We start from the raw sequence: 14,461 nt of genomic DNA on the forward strand, positions 1-14,461 counted from the left end.
TCTAACTCTGCAGCCCCATGGACTGCAGCACACCAGGTTTCCCTGTCCTTCACCATCTCCTGGAGCTTGCGCAAACTCATGTCTACTGAATCAGTGATACCATCAAACCTGTCCTCTGTCATCCCCTTCCCCTCCTGTCTTCAATCTTTCCCAGAATCAGGGTCTTTTCTAATGAGTCAGGTATTGGCATCAGGTGGCCAAAGTATTGGAGCTTCAGCTTCAGCATCAGTACTTCCAATGAATATTCCATTTCTCCCTACTCCCAGAAAAAATTTTATTTTTAAAACCTTGTAACATTAAGGTTTTATGAAAACAACAAATTTGTACTTCTAGTTGTCATACAGAGTAAAGCCCAGAAACATTTGAAGAATTTTATTTTGCCTTCCTTTAAATTTCCTAAGCCTAGAAAAATTTTTGCTCTCTTCTGAATAAACGTGAAAACATTTAACGTTTCTTTTAAAAACACCTTTCTAAAATGTGCTGCTGTGAGGATAGGCAACAAAATTAAAAGAAAACCATTTCCAACCTAGTTTTTAAAAAATAAATGTTTATTTCAAGTATGAAAAGTAATGTTTAAACATTATTCCAAAAACTATTCAGTTTAACAAGTATAAAACGAGACTTCCAAAAAAAAGTTAACAATTCAGTATAAAATACTAAAGAATATACTTTGACATTCACAGTGAGATTTCTGAAAAAATAAGTTTTGCTAAAAAGTTTTAGAAACAAAAATACAGTCCCAGAGGAAAAAAACTAGTCCTTAAATAAGGAACAGATTTCCCTTAGGATGGATAGTTAGCATTTCAAAACAAGGTTTGTTTAAAATTTTCTTTTAAAATAATGGTACACTTGGTTCAATGTCAGAATTCAATAGCTTATGGTTTCCTTGACAAATACCACCTATTTCTTATGTCTGCTACCCACAAAATAAGGTTCTCAAGCCAATTTAATTAATTTAAATGATATGCATAACCTAAGGGGTAACCAAACTCAGAAATTTTATCATGGCAATCTTGAGTATTTCCAGAAAAATAGTTAACAGAAATTTTCTGGTGGTAATTACAGAACCACCAGAAGAATTAAAGTCTCAAAATTATTCTAAAGGACTGCTACCAAGACTTCTGCTTCTCTTCTCCATGTACAGCTTTTTGTAGGTTTGAAACATTGCTTTTGAATCTTTTATTGGGTTTTGTAGTATCTCAAATCCATCTGCACTGCAGTTTCTCTTGGAGAGCCTTGAATTAGCCAAAACATTATCATCTAAGGAAACAAAAATTTTACTTTAATATATTACTCTTAATGTTAGTGACCAGTACAATCAATATAAATTGAGAGGGAAAGCATGCATTCTTATCTGCAATAAAGAGTAAAGTGTAGCAAACAATGGCTCTTTCCTGACAGAATTATAAAGTATATAAACAGGACATCTTGCCTCTCCCTTCAGGGGCTGTTTACTACCCCAACCCCATCTTCACTGACCAGGGCTATTCTCCTTTACCTATATCCCTACCCAGTAAAATCTCTTATCATTTGCATACTATTAAGAATGTGACTTTCATAACAGCCATCTAAACTAGCAATATTGCACCAAGGCAAGCCAGTTCCAAAGAGCGCATGGAAGTACAGTTTGCATATTCTGGTATTACTATGCATGAAGTCTTCTAAGAAATACCTGTATTTCTGTTTCTTTCAATTATAGTGCTATGATTAGTCTCACTATCCTTTTTTTGATAGGCCCAGCCAGCTTCTCCTCTTTCTGTTCATTTTAAAATGTACCTCTTTATCTGAGAAGCTATTCCAATTCTGAGTTCCTATACTTTGCATTCATGCTCCAGCCATTCTTTTGTGGATTAAATGTCCTATTTTACTTCTTTCAGCCTGGATGGATCAAGTATTCTGTTCTCTTAATTATTATTCTTCATTTTTTGGTAACAGAGTATGGTTACTGTTAAATCCTTCTCTGACCACACTAGCTTTCTGTCCTGAATGCTGATCCCCGAGGCGGGCTCTAAGTGGTTTTCCCCTGGATTTTGTCACCTCCTCTTCTACCTCAGCCTGACAGTTTCACCACTTGCTCCATTTATGTTCCAACCTTTGCCACCAAATTTACTGCCACTTATCTAAAATGTATTTTTAATAGCCATCTAAGAATTAACGACCTTTGTTTTTGTCTCATTTTAAGCCTGTTCTAGTTCTCTAGCCTCTTCATCTTGGTATGCTTTTTCATGATTTCCTTGAGTTTCATTAGACTTTTGATAGAGCTCCAAACTTGTTTCTTAGCTTTCCTCTCATCTGCTACAGCTCTAATCTGGGCCCTGGTTTGTGTCTTTTTCATCATGAACCTGAGCACTGATGTCCCACCTTCACTGTTTACTGCTCATCCTGTCTGCAGTGATCTTCATGTCTGTCGTTTAGCTCATGATGTTTCCTGAGCCTCTCTGGTCACTCTGCGAATGTGTCTGTTTTCTGAGTATTTTTGGACTCAGGTTCCACTTATGCCTCTCATCTCTGAGGCAATGAGGCAAATTATGTCCCCTCCCACTTCTAAAGACCTTTCTTGCCCCAATCACCACACCCATTTATGTCTTTCTCATGTCTTACTTTCTGTGTTCCAACTTTAGGAGTGTGTTCTCTACTTTCTCACTAATTCATTTTTTGCACTTTCCATTGTCTTCCTACTCTAATTAAGACTTCATTCCTTTTCCTTTCAGTTCGATTCAGCTGAATCTTTTTCCTGTATATATCTTCAATGTAGAAGACTCAAATTATTCATGCCTGTTTATGTATATTTGTTGTTTAACTCTTCTATGGGCTTCCCTGATGGCTCGGCAGTAAAAGAATCCACCTGCCAATGCAGGAGACATGAGTTCGATCCCTGGGTCTGGAAGATCCCCTGGAGAAGGAAATGGCAACCCATTCTAGTATCCTTATCTGGGAAATCCCATGGACAGAGGAGCCTCGTAGGCTATTGTCCATGAGGTTGCAAAAGAGTTGGACACACCGTAGCAACTAAACAACGATAATAAACCTGTCACACTTCCTCTCTTGCTTCTCTTTATTGCTATGTAACTTTAATCAAATGATCTAACCTCTCACTGATAAATATGAATATCTTTGTCTATTTGGTTTTGAAAATTAAATTAACTTGCAAATACTCTAACTGAGGGTAGGCTAACAGGCCTGTGGGTCAAGCCCAGCCTCTACAAGTTTTAGTAAACTTTAATTGGAACATAGCCGATATTCATTTGTTATTTTACAGCCATCTTTTCATGTTAACATTAGAGTCTAGTATTTAGGAAACATGATTTGCAAAACCTAATATTTATTGGGCATGGTCTACACAGGAAAGGTATGCCAACCCCTTGCCTAAGTTAAGGGGAGAATTTTCTTCTTAAAAGGAAACAGATCACTACTTTTCTGTCAAAAGCATGACAGAAAACATAGGAGAATGTCTTCCTACTACTCATTCAAACACTGAATCATTTTTTAAAAGAATATGGATAAAAACCAAACTTCACAATAGTTTCAGAACTATAATCCAGCTTACATGAGTGTCAGGTAAGTAAAATAAAACCTTAAAATAGGTAGTTTTACCTATTTCTTGGTTGGCTTCCGGCATCCTTTTCTCCTCAGTCACACATTTTAACCAGTCTTCTTTTGTACTTTTCATTCCTGAAACTATTTAAATATTCATTTTCAGATCTCTAGACTTTGCTACTCATCTCTTTTAGTACTATAATGAAGGAAAACCATGTAAGCCTAAAACAGATTTTAGAAGGCATTAGGTATACTCACATATTAAGTCTAAAAAGGGCCTAGAAAAATGCTTTCTCCATATGAGGTGACTGAATCTCACAATTAAAAAGTTTATCTTCATAATGTAATTATGTTTCTCTCACCTGGACTGAACACCAACACATGTCAATGTACTTAAAGGCATGACACAGAACCCTAACCTCACATTGCTGCACCTACATCCAACGTTTCTCTTACAATCAGGTCCTCAGATTCTAATAATCTAGTTTTAAGAACCAAGTGTAATCAATACAAATTTATACTCTATATACTCACATATCCATACATCTTCCAAGAAAAAGTAACTTATTCATTGTAACGTTATACACCCCAATACACAGATACTGTCTGAACAGTGCAAGAGAAACTAAGATTTCCATTCAAATCCTTTAGTTTTCCAATCTGGGTTTTCTCAACACAATGTTTTGCATACTAACCACAACCCTTAAATATCTCCTTACTACCACAAATACTGAGTCCCCTATTTTCTCCTTCCACCTTGCACTATGTTGAGATTTCTATTCTTCAGCTAATGAACAGTCATGATTGCCGTTCTGGGGTATATGAGAAGGTACCACTCTAACCTTAGTGATCTAATAGTCACCAACTGACTCAAAGATGACAAGAAGTCGAACTACTTCTGTATATACAAAAAGATTTCATTAACAATTACATCTATTAATATTTAGACCAAAACTTCAAAATCACTGGGGGTCTGAAATTGTTTAAGCCCAAAGAACTGAACAAAAAGCAAGACTTAATGTATACCTGATACTTTTATAACTGCTCAAAGAATGTTCTTCTCTCCTTAGTGAAAAGGGAGATCTTTTGTATTTGGAAAACCTTGCAAATTTTATAAACCTTGTCATTAATGTGAAAGTAATATAATTTACAACAAGTGGGGCAAAAACTTTTAAAACAAATACTGACCAATGAACCATCAACATATTGAGAAAGCCTCAGTAAATGCAAAATAAGTTTAAATGTTTCCTCGCTACCCAGATGCCACTTGCTGACCTACAATGCATTACACTGTTGCAGACACCAGCAAAAAAAAAATCATACTGGACCTTGCACAGGGGCTTGCTCCTTCCTAGGTGTGTGCTGCAGATCCTTCTGGTCTTCAACAGTGTTTGTATTTTTAAACACTCCATCTGGACATAATTTAAACTCCAGCATGCTTAGTTTTTCTGTGGTATCTTTCACAGGTAATAGGTTCTTAGATTTACTTTCTGGTCTCTTTTCTTTAAGCTTCCTGGGTGAATTGTCTAATTTTGTGAGACAGATGCGCTCACGTTCAGTGCATTTAAATGCAACTCTGTTCAGATACAGCTTCCTTTGATCCTTTGTTTGGGAAGGCATTTGGCTTAATTCACCTTCATTATTTATATTATTTAAATTTTTGTCTAGCTTGGTTCTATCAATCCACATTTTATCAGGCTGGTTTCCACCAACTGTTCCTTTAATATTCCTTGAAATATATGTTTTAAATTCTTTGGAATGATGGGTTTTGATGCTCTTACCATGGCCTGTACCAGTATTTAATGATTCCTTACAGGTCTGTACACTGCCATTGGGTCTCTCATTTGATTTCCCAGAACTTTCCACTTGCACAGAAAGTTTACTGGGCCTCACATACTGAGAATCACTATTTTTCAGATAATTTTTCTTTAATGCTTCCTTATGCTTCTGCCTTGATAAATACTCCTTTGGTGACAGAACTCTATTCATTTTAGATGAGTTATCCTTAGAGCCCGAGGATTTAACATTTGATACTGTCTTTTCTTTAATCCAAGCTCTTTCATTTGGGATTGAAAAATTACAGAATTTAAATGCACCACCTCCCACATTTTTATTCTTCTCTTGTTTATGATGTTTCTTCCTCTTTATCTCTGAATCAAGTATGATCCCTTCATCTAACTTCCTTTCTTCCGAAGATTTTTGTTTAGAGCCACCTGATTTCAATTTTCTCTTTTCTGGTGATACTGACTGTACCAAAGAACCATTCTTCATATTCAAATCTTTAGTTTTGCTTGTCAAAAAACTCATCTTTGGTTTTAGTGGCCGTAAGTTTTGTGCCATGAACTTCGTCTGCAGGCTCTCCTGAGATAATTTTGTAATTTTATTAGCAGAATGAAAAGTTACCTCATGAAATTGCAGATTTCTCTTTCTTTTGTGACTCTGCAAAGAATCCAGTTTTTTATCACCTTTAGATAAAAGTTGACTGGATAATTCTTGCTCTGTCCTTAGTGAGCTGTTATGTTCTATTTTGGATTTGTCTTTTATATTGCTGCTTTGCTTTGTTTCAGGAAAATGCTTTTTCTCAACTGGACAAGTCAGAGGAATCTTTGGAGGATTATTTGGAGGACTGTTAAATGCAACAGGAACATCTCTGTCAGAGGTTCTCTCTCCTTGTTTATAACTCTTGGGCTCTGAAGGAGAACATGGATTTGTCTGTTTTTTTTCTTTTGAAGTTGACTTCTTAATGGCATTACACTGGCACTGAGGTACTCCTTCATAAACCATAGAGAGCCACCCCAAAGCACAGCAACGGATATCATCTTTTTCTGAATCCAACGGTACAGAATCACAGTGTTCAACTCTGTGTGCCTGTGGGTCACACTGGTTCTCTTCCTTTGTTACAGGCTTTTCTTTCTGAGGTTCTGTCAATTTGTCTACCTCATTGGGTTGATCATCCTGTTCAGGAAACAATTCTTTCATCTGATCTGTGTTTAATATTGTAATTTTTATCTGGTCTGTTGAACCTTTGGAGTCACAATCAGTTTTACAAGTTTGAGCTTCTGAGATTTGGTCTGCCATCTGCTGTACCACAGAACTTTCATGCATGTTCACAGGTTCGATACCATAGGGAAACTCTTTTAAAAGTTCTGACAGCTGATCATGTAGGTATAAGATAGATGTCTTATCATTGAGACTTTCATCTGTTTTAGGATCCTGTTCAGTATAACTGCAGGACAAATCAGCTTCCTGAGGGTAACTATCCTGCTGAATAGCAGCTGATGAACACATATCAATTGCCATGCTTTCATTTTCAGTGATATGCTCCAAACTGCTTTCCTCTAGAATTCTACTCTTTGCTTCAACGTATTTCAAAGGTGACAGTGCTGGAGGTTGCAGTGACTCTGACTGATCTGTTATTTTATTTGAAACATCTGTGCACTGCACAAATTCATCTTTTTTAAAGTCGAAGTCTTTATTTTCAGTGATGTCTTCTAAATGTTCATTTTGTTGTCTACTATTCATCATTTGGTGATTGGGTAGAGGTTTCTGTGGCTCAACTTGTTGCAAAGGGAGCAAGTTGAATATCTCTGCTATTTGGGAATCATAAGAGGTATCACCTTCAACAAGAGAACAAATGCTGCCAATCTGTAATACATCACTGCCCACACTACTACTGTCCTTTGATATATATGAGGCTTGCTGATCACTCACAGGACACTGGATATCTGGTTCTGATTCACTGTGCTTTCCTTGACTGGTATTAGGTATGCCTTCTGAATTAGTATTAGTTGACTCACTTTGCTTGTTCTCAATTAGTGGGAAAATCGTGATGCCTGTAGTACTTGTTACTTGTTCATTAACATTAATCTTCAAAGCAGCAGTATTTTCTGTCAATTTATTTTGTAAGCTACAAACACTGCCTTCTTTAATAACTGGATACACTGTTTCAGGTAAAGCTTCAGATGTCGTATCTTTGACAGACAATGTATTGACATCTGAAAGAATTAACGGTGATACTACAGCAATCCCTTTCGTAGCAGTTGTTCCTGAAGACTCATAATTTTGTGCTACCACTGATGAAATAGTTTCTTGTGAGCTGTTTACTATCTTATTCTGAGAATTTCCCACAGGTGAAAATGGACTGCTCTCACAGACGGGCGCAGGATTTGAAATCGCAATGGCTGTTGTGTTTGTTTTTGACTCATTACCCTGTTTTTCTTTGGTAGGTTCAGAAGGTTGCTTTTTCCACAAAGACAGACATGTTGCTAGCAATTCCACAGAAAAGTGAGAGCCACTGTTAGAAGACACCCCATTAAAGGATTTACACTCAAAGCAAGAACTGTCTGCAATTTTGGCATTTATGTTACAAGTCCTTGGAGGATTTACAGTTTCCATGGTTTTCAGTTGGTTACCAGTGTTTTTGGTATTTGGATTCATTTCAAAATTATGCAGTTTAGAATCATGAATACATTCACTAGTCTCTTTTAATAATTTCTTCTGCGTTTTATCTCCAGAAGTAAGTAAACTGAGAATTAGCCTATTTTTATTTGGGTACTTTGAAATATATTCCTCTGATGATATAGAATGAGGAAGAAAAGTTATTTCAGAATTTCTTGGCACATTTTGTGCAATGCTGACAAAATTACCTGATGAAAGCTGGGTGTTATTTAATGGTGCCTGAGTTACCTCAACAGTTGATGTCTTTAAAGGATTCACAACTTCCAAACCATGGACTTGTTCTGGTATTGGCAACTTTTCTGAGCAGGCAGAATTTAGTAAAACAGAACTGATTTGGTTAAAATTTCTGTTGTGCAGGTTGGAACTCAACACACTGTGTGTTCTATTAGTTTCCTCTGCAGATTCCATTACTGTTGGTGGTTTATCCTCCACAGTCTCTGGAGTGACTAGGGTTAGTTGTGGTCCAGACTGCATTTTCGCAGTTTGTTTCAGAGACAATCCAGAATTTTGAGCTGATTCACTATAAGAGGTATTAGGTGTTTTAATACAACCTGCTGCCATCAAGAGATTTTTATTAATTTTAATTTTCCTTGCAAGGTCTGAAAACTTCTTTTTTATTTCTACTAATGTTTTAATATCCCTCACTAACTTTTCTTTTGTGACACTTGTGTCCAGTACTTGATTTGAAGTTAGAGTTTGAGAATCCACTCTTTTCTCCTGATTATTTTGAGCAAGAGCCTGAGTACCAGTCACAGATGATCTAACAGGTTCATTAAACGGATGACTGACACTGGTATTTACTTTCAAGTTACAGGAACTTTCCATCATACTGAAATTTTCATTAAGGTTTTGCCACTGCTGTTGAAAGTCTCTACAAAAGTCTTTCCTCATTTCAGGTAAGTGCATTTCTTGACTCTGAGGAACTTCCACAGAGGATTGTTTAACAACACGTGCAGTACTTTGCAAAGACTGGCTTGTGTATCTACAGTCATAAGGAGGAGGAGGTCTTTTGTCAGTTTGAGTAACTGCATATTGATATGATGGTACAGCTGCAATCTGCTTTGACTTAAATGTCAGTGCAGGATTTGAAGATTGACTATTTTTAACTTGGAATGATACAGATGACATAGGGTTTTGCTTCTGAACAGTAGGTTCCTGCAAAAAGCTTTGTGATGAATAATTGTATTGCTTTGGAAGTGGTCTGTAATCTTGGTAAGTCAGTCCACTGGATGCACGCTGAGGTGCCCAATCAACCTGTTGCTCTGCCAAAGGTAGGTTAAGTCTTGGGTTTCCTTGGTAAGTTATAGGAACTTTTCCAGAATTGGAAGGGATCATATGTAGTTGCATAGAATAGGTATCTGATGTTAGAAACTGATTCTGTAGTGCATGCACATTGGGTTTATTTGTTCCAAAACCAGTCTGATGAGATACAGTTGCCCCTGTATGAGAAAGCGTAGAACTCCCCATTGGTGAGTTCAACCATACATCTTGTGTAACTCCTGAAGAAATCTGCAAATCGTGACTTAGCTGTTTGGGTCCTTTAACATTTGCATATGTTATTCTTTCTACTGAAGTTTGTGAGGTCACAATGGTCCCACTATGCAAATCAGAAATAGGGGTTTGTGGAGGAGTCTGATGATTCCTGATGTTGAGCAGCGGCTGTGAAACTGGATGTGAATTACTGAGAAACAGGCACGGTTCTTGGTTACTTCCAGTATGGAAAGAACTTTGAGATGTTGTGGTAAGTGTATTTACTAAACCTTGCTCCAAAAAAGATGCCTGTTTTTTAGGATACTGTGGTGGTAAGGTGACACTCCCTGGTTTTGCATTCCAATTCATTGTCAAGTTGATGCAGTATCAGTGTGTTAAAAGCCAACTGTTTTGAATGCCAGGAATCTGTAGGAAATAAACATCTTTTATTAAAAAGTTGTTTGGCCTGGTCAGAATTTTTAAGATAATTTTCTCAGCTTACCTTTATTACTAAATGCTGACCATGTCAATCAAAATTCCTGAAACCTCACACTAGACAAAGCCTCATCTTCAATTCAGGTAAGAGAAAGAGCAAAGGAAGATCTAACAATAAATATGGAAAATCTAAATAAAATTTTTGGTGCTGTTGTGGTCAAACGGGAGATGGCAAGAGTAAACGTCGACATTCTAGGAATCAGTAAATTAAAATGGACTGGAACGGGTGAATTTAACTCGGATGACCATTATATCTACTACTGTGGGCAGGAAACCCTTAGAAGAAATGGAGTAGTCATCATGGTCAACAAAAGAGTCCGAAATGCAGTACTTGGATGCAATCTTAAAAACAACAGAATGATTTCTGTTCGTTTCCAAGGCAGACCATTCAATATTACAGTAATCCAGGCCTATGCCCCAACCAGTAATGCTGAAGAAGCCGAAGTTAATCGGTTCTATGAAGACCTGCAAGACCTTTTAGAACTAACACCCAAAAAAGATGTCCTTTTCATTCTAGGGGACTGGAATGCAAAAGTAGGAAGTCAAGAAACACCTGGAGTAACAGGCAAATTTGGCCTTGGAGCACGGAATGAAGCAGGGAAAAGGCTAATAGAGTTTTGTCAAGAGAATGCACTGGTCATAGCAAACACCCTCTTCCAACAACACAAGAGAAGACTCTACACATGGACATCACCGAAATCAGATTGATTATATTCTTTGCAACCAAAGATGGAGAAGCTGTATACAGTTAGCAAAAACAAGACCAGGAGCTGACTATGGCTCAGATCATGAACTCCTTATTGTGAAATTCAGACTGAAATTGAAGAAAGTAGGGAAAACCACTCGACCATTCAGATATGACCTCAATCAAATCCCTTATGATTATACAGTGGAAGTGAGAAATAGATTTAAGGGACTAGATCTGATAGATAGAGTGCCTGATGAACTATGGACGGAGGTTCGTGACATTGTCCAGGAGACAGGGACCAAGACCATCCCCATGGAAAAGAAATGCAGAAGAGCGAAATGGCTGTCTGAAGAGGCCTTACAAATAGCTGTGAAAAGAAGAGAGGCGAAAAGCAAAGGAGAAAAGGAAAGATATAAGCATCTGAATGCAGAGTTCCAAAGAATAGCAAGGAGAGATAAGAAAGACTTCCTCAGTGATCAATGCAAAGAAATAGAGGAAAACAACAGAATAGGAAAAACAAGAGACCTCTTCAAGAAAATTAGAGATTCCAAGGGAACATTTCATGCAAAGATGGGCTCGATAAAGGACAGAAATGGTATGGACCTAGCAGAAGATATTAAGAAGAGGTGGCAGGAATACACAGAAGAACTGTACAAAGAAGATCTTCATGACCAAGATAGTCACGATAACGTGATCACTGACCTAGAGCCAGACATTTTGGAATGTGAAGTCAAGTGGGCCTTAGAAAGCATCACTACTAACAAAGCTAGTGGAGGTGATGGAATTCCAGTTGAGCTATTTCAAGTCTTGAAAGATGATGCTGTGAAAGTGCTGCACTCAATATGCCAGCAGATTTGGAAAACACAGCGCTGGCCACAGGACTGGAAGAGGTCAGTCTTCATTCAATCCCAAAGAAAGGCAATGCCAAAGAATGCTCAAACTACCGCACAATTGCACTCATCTCACACACTAGTAAAGTCATGCTCAAAATTCTCCAAGCCAGGCTTCAGCAGTATGTAAACCGTGAACTCCCAGATGTTCAAGCAGGTTTTAGAAAAGGCAGAGGCACCAGAGATCAAATTGCCAACATCCGCTGGATCATGGAGAAAGCAAGAGAGTTTCAGAAAAACATCTATTTCTGCTTCATTGACTATGCCAAAGCCTTTGACTGTGTGGATCACAATAAACTGTGGAACATTCTGAAAGAGATGGGAATCCCAGACCACCTGACCTGCCTCTTGAGAAACCTGTATGCAGGTCAGGAAGCAACAGTTAGAACTGGACATGGAACAACAGACTGGTTCCAAATAGGAAAAGGTATACGTCAAGGTTGTATATTGTCACCTTGCTTATTTAACTTATATGCAGAGTACATCATGAGGAACGCTGGGCTGGAAGAAGCACAAGCTGGAATCAAGATTGCTGGGAGAAATATCAATAACCTCAGATATGCAGATGACACCACCCTTATGGCAGAAAGTGAAGAGGAACTCAAAAGCCTCTTGATGAAAGTGAAGGAGGAGAGTGAAAAGGTTGGCTTGAAGCTCAACATTCAGAAAACAAAGATCATGGCATCTGGTCCCATCACTTCATGGGAAATAGATGGAAAAACAGTGGAAACAGTGTCAGACTTTATTTTTTTGGGCTCCAAAATCACTGCAGATGCTGATTGCAGCCATGAAATTAAAAGACGCTTGCTCCTTGGAAGGAAAGTTATGACCAACCTTGATAGTATATTAAAAAGCAGAGACATTACTTTGCCAACCAAGGTCCATCTAGTCAAGGCAATGGTTTTTCCCGTGGTCATGTACGGATGTGAGAGTTGGACTGTGAAGAAAGTTGAACTGTGGTGTTGGAGAAGACTCTTGAGAGTCCCTTATACTGTGAGGAGATCCAACCAGTCCATTCTAGAGGAGATCAATCCTGATGTTCATTGGAAGGACTGATGCTAAAGCTGAAACTGCAATACTTTGGCCACCTCATGCGACGAGTTGACTCACTGGAAAAGACTCTGATGCTGGGAAAGGTTGGAGGCGGGAGGAGATGGGGACGACGGAGAATGAGATGGCTGGATGGCATCACCGACTCTGTGGACATGAGTTTGAGTGTACTCCGGGAGTTGGTGATGGACAGGGAAGCCTGGCGTGCTGTAGTTCATGGGGTTGTGGAGAGTCGGACACGACTGAGCAACTGAACTGAACAGAAACTCATTCTACTCAATATAATTTTTTTTTTTTTGCTACACTTAAGAGACAATTACTTTCTGTATTTATTTTAACCAGCTCTTTATTCTAAGATACCCATACTCACTGTAAAAAAATTTTTAAAAATAATCAAGCATATACTAAAAAGCTTTTACTACTACTGTTCATCTCCGGTGTCTAACTCCCTAGGGCTCTCTACTACTGTTAACTGTTATGTATAGAAAATTTCTATACATAAAAATTACCAACACATAAAATCTCATTCTTTTAAAACAGAGTCCTACCAAACATGCTGCCTACAGTTTGCCTAATTTCCATCCCTATAACTAGGACATCTTATCATTCCACTACACATAAACCTATCTCACCATCTGCATAAACATTCCACTTTATGAGTATATCAATATTTAGCCATTTCTCCATTGATGAATATTTGGTTTTCTTAGGTTTTTGTACTTATAAACTATCCTACACTAAAGCATGTATTTATGCTTTTATACTTGTGCTAAATGTTCCTGGAAATTTCTACAAGTGAAATTCATATGTCAAAAGACATTAAAATTGTTTTCATAATCAGTGACAAATTGCCTTTCAAACAGATTGAAATAAATTATACCCTCACCAACACTTACATGAAGTGAAGTGAAGTGAAGTTGCTCAGTGTCCGACTCTTTGCGACCCCATGGGACTGTAGCCCACCAGGCTCCATGGGATTTTTCCAGGCAAGAATACTGGAGTGGGGTTGCCATTTCCTTCTCCAGAACACTTATATGGACATATCTAAAAAATGGACAAATCTGTAACCATAATGGGCTTCCCTGATGGCTCAGCTGGTAAAAAAAAAAAACCCGCCTGCTAATATAGGAGACGCAAGAGACATGAATTCAATCCTAAGGTTGGGAAGAGCCCCTGGAGAAGGAAATGGCAACCTGCTCCAGTGTTCTTGCTTGGAAAATTCCATCGACAGAGGAGCCTGGTGAGCTACAGTCCATGAGGTCACAAAGTCAGACATGAATGAGTGCATGTGTGTGCATGTGTGCACACACACACAACCATTTTAAATGACAGGGTAAACAAATTTGATTCAAACATATTAACAGTATGCCAAACAATGGCAGAATACACATTCGTTCCAATAGCACAGGTAATTTTTACCAGTATCGACCACATTGCTAGGCCATAAACAGATCTCATTTTTGAAGGATAAATATTTCAGATTAATTCACAGTGGAATTAATCTAGAAATTGTAGAAGGAGCTAGGAAACTGCCAATAATTCAGAAATAAAGAATGCAGTGGGCTCTGGTGTCTCTTCCTCTAAATATCCAATAGGATATCAGTCCTACTGAAGAAGACTCCATCCTTATTGTCAGGGACGTTTAACTTTAAGGGATCCAATATGTCACATTTTCTTTCTTTGTGTGCCATTTCTCAAGGACTCTCTGTTCCTTATCAGTTCCTGGAATACAGGAACGAGTAGAGCTGCACACAGTTCTCAGGACAGAGATCATGGGAAAGAGCACCTGCTTGGATTCCTTTCAGTGACTCCCTTCAGTGACTCTCTTTTAGCAACCTTGTAATAGACTATCCATTTTGTTGCAACTGGTGGA

At 38.0% G+C, this 14,461-nt stretch overlaps 1 protein-coding gene across 7 annotated transcripts in view; it reads right to left on the reverse strand.

The window, feature by feature from the left end:
• Positions 1-527: 527 nt before the first annotated feature.
• RESF1 (retroelement silencing factor 1) overlaps positions 528-14,461 on the reverse strand; it is a 31,010-nt gene continuing 17,076 nt past the window's right edge. For 6 of the 7 annotated variants that reach the window (XM_088837238.1, XM_055394086.2, XM_088837237.1 and 3 more), the window contains 3 exons: positions 4,866-9,891; positions 3,595-3,678; positions 528-1,260 (listed from right to left, as the gene is read on the reverse strand). In XM_088837238.1, coding sequence (XP_088693364.1) covers positions 1,094-1,260; positions 3,595-3,678; positions 4,866-9,834 — 5,220 coding nt within the window. In that variant the 5' untranslated portion in view covers positions 9,835-9,891 and the 3' untranslated portion in view covers positions 528-1,093. The remainder of the gene's footprint in view (positions 1,261-3,594; positions 3,679-4,865; positions 9,892-14,461) is intronic. The other variant, XM_055394087.2, reaches the window with a different exon arrangement.

The sequence above is a fragment of the Moschus berezovskii genome, chromosome 6 (assembly GCF_049115385.1).
Source record: "Moschus berezovskii isolate FMDL1 chromosome 6, NW_MosBer_1.0, whole genome shotgun sequence".
NCBI lineage: Eukaryota > Metazoa > Chordata > Mammalia > Artiodactyla > Moschidae > Moschus > Moschus berezovskii.